This window comes from Nelumbo lutea, chromosome 1 (genome assembly GCF_056320005.1).
Source record: "Nelumbo lutea isolate HS-2025 chromosome 1, American lotus-T2T, whole genome shotgun sequence".
Taxonomy (NCBI): Eukaryota; Viridiplantae; Streptophyta; class Magnoliopsida; order Proteales; family Nelumbonaceae; genus Nelumbo; species Nelumbo lutea.
In genome coordinates, this window is record NC_142684.1 from 93,903,895 (window position 1) to 93,910,226 (window position 6,332).

At 36.5% G+C, this 6,332-nt stretch overlaps 1 protein-coding gene across 2 annotated transcripts; it reads right to left on the reverse strand.

Moving 5' to 3' along the window:
• Window positions 1-2,051: 2,051 nt before the first annotated feature.
• LOC148876194 (protein BUD31 homolog 2-like) lies at window positions 2,052-6,332 on the reverse strand. Of its 2 annotated transcripts, XM_088976798.1 has the most exons (5): window positions 6,076-6,197; window positions 5,641-5,733; window positions 5,352-5,470; window positions 5,030-5,217; window positions 2,052-2,394 (listed from the first exon to the last, which is right to left on the reverse strand). In XM_088976798.1, exons 3-5 carry the CDS (start codon window positions 5,443-5,445, stop codon window positions 2,239-2,241), a joined length of 438 nt encoding a protein of 145 aa, XP_088832924.1. In that variant the 5' UTR covers window positions 5,446-5,470; window positions 5,641-5,733; window positions 6,076-6,197; the 3' UTR covers window positions 2,052-2,238. The 2 variants fall into 2 exon arrangements, with proteins under 2 accessions (XP_088832924.1, XP_088832854.1); XM_088976728.1 differs by lacking the exon at window positions 5,641-5,733 and having other exon boundaries at window positions 6,076-6,332.

Genomic DNA, 6,332 nt, shown 5'->3' on the forward strand with positions numbered 1-6,332 from the left:
ACAGATATAATGCAATATTTTGAACCTTGCAGTTATCATGGCCACAGAACTGCCCATCTGAGAGGAGAGGGACCAACAAGGTGTAGATTGCAGCAATGAATTCAAGGGCCTCGGTATGTTGTTCACATAAAGCAGATCTATAACTGTAAGATCTCATCCAAGGACTGTCTGAGTTTATACTCTGTATTTGGTGGAATTCAATTAAGCCCTCAAGTTATAAACAGGTTTGTGAATTGAAATCTTCAAGAGTAGATTGAAGTAGCATGCCATTTCCAGCTGCTCTACAGCTCTACAAAGCAAAAATGTTTCAGAAAGCCATGTTTCCAGGGTCAAAATAAATGCTCTAGACTATAAACTTGAGAGCAAGTGTCACCATTTCTGTTAGGTTCCGTTTCTCCATTCCATACTTGTCTAGCAGACCAGCATTTAATAAACAGGTGGGTCCTGTGTTCACTTCAGCATGGAAGCCATTCTCATTATTATGGCCATCCACATGCACGTCGGTTCCATGCAGCACTAGGAGGATACATGGAAATCAGTCTGTATACTCAATTCAGGGCCGGGACCAAAAAAATTGACAGATTTTGATACACATGAAGCCCCTTCAAATCACCATTCACCGTCTAACTGTTAAATCTCTTATTAGGTGACATGTTCAGCATAGATATTGTTATTTAGAAAAAAAGGGGATTCACAAATGTCCATTTTCTGAAGTTATATAATCTCTAGAATACACCATATATTGAATTAACAAGAGGATGTTTTTCAATGTGAACTGTTTTTCTCGTTGAGTCATAGAAACAAAACAAAACTCGCTTGTATAAAATGAAATTGGGTCTTAAAACAAAGACAGAGAAAACATGTTCTTGAAAATAAATATGACTTAAAGAACATGTTTTCATCTGGTTATTTAATATTATGTTCCATAAATCATATGGTTTCTATTGTACATTTTTGTTTCTTTTTGGTTTTAAAACCCATTATTTTGATGGTTTCGAAAACATTATTGTTGTTTGAAACAAAACTAACTTATTTTTGCTTTTGAAAACAAAAACACAGTTCAAGAATGTCTTTGTTTTTATGCTGATGTGGTAAGGGGTTTTGCATTGCCAAGTGGGCTGTGGTAATAATAACTGCTGCCTGAGACTTACAATGAACATATAGGTCCATTTTTTAGCAGCAGAGAAGTTGCCGCTCTAAGAGCTGCTCAATTGTCTAGACCTCCTTTTGTAATGTTTCAACCATCCAACCTATCCACTAGTTTATTCAGAATCATATAAATTAAGTGCACATACATAATGTAATATAGGAATAGCAAAAGCTTATGACAAGGTCTATAGAACTGGTAAAGTAGTCTATGACCGTGTATAATGGAACTTGCTGTATCCCATGTTTAGATGATTGAACACCACCATTGAATGATCTCATTGGCAAAATCAACTTGGCTGAAAAATCAGTTAGGAAAATATCCTTGGAAGGTTAAGAACAATTCATAAACCAAATCGTTAGAAATCATGAGTCTATGATTTTTGGTGAAAGAACTCTTTTTAGTTTGTACACATCAAATGCAGTCATGACAATCTAAACATGCAAAACTGAGTAAGTTGGGGTGGGGGACCAAGATGCAAATTATGAGTCCATAGCTCCTCGTAAAATTCTATCATGTAACCTGTGATCTATCATCTATCTGTCTATCTGTCTACACACACACACATAAAGATGACATGAATTTTCCTTTGGTAATGCAAATTTTATTATTTGGCAGAGAGGTCACCATAACTAAGACAAAAATAAAAAATTCAGGGGATCATTACCCCCTGGTTTTTCCCATGTTCAATAGGGCTATAGTCTTATAGACAATGCATCTAGCAAGTTTAGGTAACATAACAATGCATAAAATTAAAACATTATAGTTGTATAAGGTACATAAAAATACAGTGAAAACATTACCAAAAATATTCTTTTAATTCAACATAAATGATCTATGATTCTATTACTAGACAAATGAGAATGTAGATAGTGCTTTCTTCATCCATCTCAAGACAGGAGTCTGAAAAGCTCAAATTTTCTATACCATAAAAAAGGGAAGATGATTCTTACATCGGATGAGTCTAAGATCCATTGTTCTTGACATTCACTCCAGCTCTGAAATACAATAATTAACAAGTTCATCCAAGTTTGATATCTGAAAACTAGAGACTTCAAATATGGAATATGCCAAATATTAACATGCTAAGATTAGTCTCCACTAGCGCATCCCCTACAGCCACAGTGAATGCATTCAATGACCTTTTCCTCCCTCAGATGTTGGGGAACACGGCACACACATGTGGTGCCAAAGTTGTGATCACGAGTTTGTATGCAATGTAAACAGCAAAGTCGTTCATAACCAGCCTGCAAGATCACAATCATGTTAAAAAACAAAGTTTGTAAAAGAAATTCGTTACCAAATCATGCAAAGACAGAAATTGGTTGTAGTAGTATTTAATGAGTAGCTGCTTTGAAGAAGATGCAACTGGAAGAGACAGAGACTTCAACACAGAGCTGCACAAATGGCTGTACGATGTCTAGCTCTCTAGATTTTTATTTTTTTTCCTTTATACCAAACATTGCTTATAAAATTTCCAGATGGACCTCACCTTGCAAAGCCAAAAGCCATAGCATGAAGATTTCACTTCTGCTATGACATGGTCTTAGCACAGGGCATAATCCTGGCCTTCAATGTATTGTTGTGGCCCCACCACAATATCACTTCATCTAATTCAAGGTGGGGCCACAACAATATATATCTAAGTATTTGATATTATAGTTTTAGCGCAGCATGAAAACCATGTCATGGAAAAAGTCGATTCAAGCATGAAAGCCCTCCTAAATGACAACTAAATCAGTTCTAAAACAAGGAATTGCCAAACTCAAAATACTTTTTTCTAAGACTTCTCTATCATTATTGTGTTTTAAATTGTTTAAAGTTAATGGATCTGCCGGCTTCAAATGAAAATTGGAATAATAGGCATCAGCCAATGAAAGTTGATTTCAAGGAACTTCAGAAGTATGGCAGATATTTTGTTATATCCACCAGAATTAGATGAGGACTTCTATTTTAGTGGGGACAGAAGTGAGACATCCATCCGACCCCCACCATTGGAATTCATGTCCAAGGTGCTTGAGACCTATATCCATAAAATCCCAGATTAGGATCTTTTTCAAATTTTGAAAATAATCCCAAGAATCCAAAGTTGAAGGGAATTCATGGACCACCCACACTATTTTTCTGGCCATCAAAGAATACACTCAATTTTCAAGATGCAAGCTACTACATTTACAGAAACAAAAGGCTACATCCTTCGTATACCCTGTGTTGATGCCACTATTTCAGGTATTAAGTAACAAAATTTTGCTCCTAACATTCTTACACATTCTTTTTCCCTTGAGAAATGGTAAATGCTTTGTATTATATATCAAAGAGATAGATTTTGCATCTAATAGACATTACGGGTAAGCTGACTCAGATACTATAGAGACTATATATAATATGCATATTATACATATTTTTTATTTTTAAACAAAACCATATTGAATGTAATACTTTTCAAAGATACAAAAAATAAGTGATTTTTCATAAAAATCATATTATATTTTTTTGATGAATTAACAGAATGAAAACCAAAATATATACAAGCAATGTTTTAAAATGTGCAGGTGTTATATGAAGCATTTCACTGCCTAGAAGCGTGAAGCATGGTTCAAAATGTAAGAGGCATAAGCCTCCTTGAGAGGAGGGGTATGAGGAGGAAGAAGGAGGATCTTATTGGGTTTTTTCTTTTTTTCTTTTTTTTTTTTTTTATGAAAGATGTCTTGTATTAAGAAGAATGAAGATGCATAACATTAGCTGAAGGGGGGGGGAGGGAGGTGGGAAGTCTAGGGGCGGAGCCCCTGGCCCAAACTTTCTTTCCTTTCCCTTTCCTTTTCTTTTCTTTCTTTTTTCTTTTTTTTTTCTTCTCTTTCTTTCTCCCAAACTTTCTTTCCTTACCTTTTTTTTTCTTTTTTCTTATCTTTCTTCTCTTTCTTTCTTTCCCTTCCCAGCTTTCCTTTCCTCTTCTTTCTTTCCTTTTTCTTTCTTTTTCCCTTTTTCGTATGAGGTGTGCATGAGGCATACGCTTCTAGCAGATCTCATGCAAAAGGCAAATGAGGCAGCTCATGGACCTAAGGCATATACTTCAGAGGCATCAGCACATCTGGCATACACTGTACTCAAGTAATGTATATTTTCAAAAATGCGACAAAAGTTCAGGATAGTTTAACATTTAATATATATTCCAAATATTTAAATATACTTAAATTTATACATTTACATATTTTTAATGGATTTACATAAAGGCAGCCCAATGCATGAGGCCCCCACCAATGCGGGGACTGGGGAGGGACAGATGTATGTAGCCTTAACTCTGCACATACAGAGAGGCTGTTTCCAAGATTTGAATCCTGGTCACCCAAGTCGCAATTGAGCAATCCAACTGTTGTGCCAAGGCCCACCCTCTTTCAATGGACTTACATACATTTATATAAAATATATGGTAAGACTTTCATTCCATATTTTGTAATTAAACACATATTCATCTCTAGCCAATCCTTTTACCATACCACATTTATTTGACTGAATTTTTAGACAAATTTTTATTATTGGTGCAAGGGTAAAACCTTGGGTTGTGACCACTCTGTGCAAAGAAAAAGTCAAAAGTTAGGTCCATATCCAGTCTACCCCTCCTACGACCGCATGCAGCTGCTAGCCAGGACCATAAATGGGTAATGACCCTTTGGGGCTGAATTATACACAAATTTAATCTATGTGATATACATATATACTATGGTACCTATGGCGTCAAGAATTAAAAGGAAGTCCAGTCCTAATACTTGGTAGCATATGTTAATTAAGGCTGAAACTGAAAGAATGTCATTATGCAAGCAAAGATTCTTCCACACAAAGATGTCCCGTCATTCTGTTCCTTGCATAATAGATATCAACACTGACCTTTTTCCATTTGGCAATTAAATTGCGGTCAGCATAGCCTTGGTCCAAGCAAAACTCATACAACTCCCTAGAAATTTCTCTCCTGACATGAAAAAGATCAAATATGCATCGGCTTCTTTGATGGGCTATTCTAAAAATTGGCCATAGCGCCTCACATTTTCTTTTCCCATCATGTGGATTTGTTTCAGCTGTTTATCAATGTAAAACATACTTTAGAATGTAAAAGCTTTTAAGACAACTGATTATATATGCCAAAAGAAAATTGAAGCTATTCATAGCTTCTACAGAATCAACTCTACCATGTAGTGGTGGTAGATCTAACCTTCTCGCATTCGTGCTTCCATTTCATTCAGAGTAGGTTCTATTAGCTCCCACCCATCAGGATATTTGAGACGGTTAGTCTTTGTCTTTGGCATCCTTCGAATTAGTCTAGTGGAGATGCTGCCAAAATTGCCATTTGCCAAGAAAGAAATTTCCGGTCAACAGCCAAAACTCAGACAGTTATAATTATGACGTAGAGCTAGCGGTAGCAAAGAGTGGGGACATTTTGGGTTGGGAAATATGTTCTGTTGATGCCGACCCATAGTAAATTTGGTCTGGGAAAAATGAACCTGAGACATGGAGGCAGATTAATTGTGTTCCTTTGTAAGAAATGCTGGATCTTGTCGGGTTAGGCTGACCGTTTGGTTTTGGAGACTCGAGACCTTCTAACAGTCAATTAATCAAACAAAAGATAAGCATGTCATGTCGAGAGAACCAGAAACGAGTGCCACAATAATCAATGTTAATGGTTACTCTAGAATGTAGACTTGCAAGAATATCATATGCAAAAGTGCTTATGTGCAAAATGCCAAACTAGAAAATGCAACCTATCAAAACCAGCTGAGTAATGTAGCTTCTGCAACTGACCCAAGATAACAAAATGTGAAAAAGAGCAATTTAAGGTTTAAACATCTTGGCGAACAGAAGGCGAAGCTTTGATAATATGACAAAATGGCGGTAAAAGAAGAAATGAGTGTTGGGATATTAAGTAGAAAGCAACTTGCCTTTGATCGATTTTCTAGTAAATCTGTGTCTCTTCTTTTCATCAAAACCTACTGAACAGGAAGGGGAGGAGAGAGAAATCGGAAACCATGTTCTAGTCTATAGGAGCGAGTCTGCATTCAGCCTCGGCAGAGCCGCTTTATTCAGCCAGTCAGACTCAGGCAATAACTTTAGAAAATTACATATGGGCTGGCCCAACCCATCCAAGCCTAAGGTCACGAGGCCCTCAACCTTATCCAAGCCCATACCCTTGCTGGGC

What these genes read in the sequence shown, in the direction of transcription:
- LOC148876194 (XM_088976728.1), bottom strand. Translation starts at nt 5,445, where the DNA reads ATGCCAAAGACAAAGACTAACCGTCTCAAATATCCTGATGGGTGGGAG. An exon ending in GGAAGCACGAATGCGAGAAG is followed by an intron (nt 5,218 to 5,351) that starts GTTAGATCTACC and finishes ATTGATAAACAG; the next exon opens with CTGAAACAAATCCACATGAT. An exon ending in TAATTGCCAAATGGAAAAAG is followed by an intron (nt 2,395 to 5,029) that starts GTCAGTGTTGAT and finishes GTGATCTTGCAG; the next exon opens with GCTGGTTATGAACGACTTTG.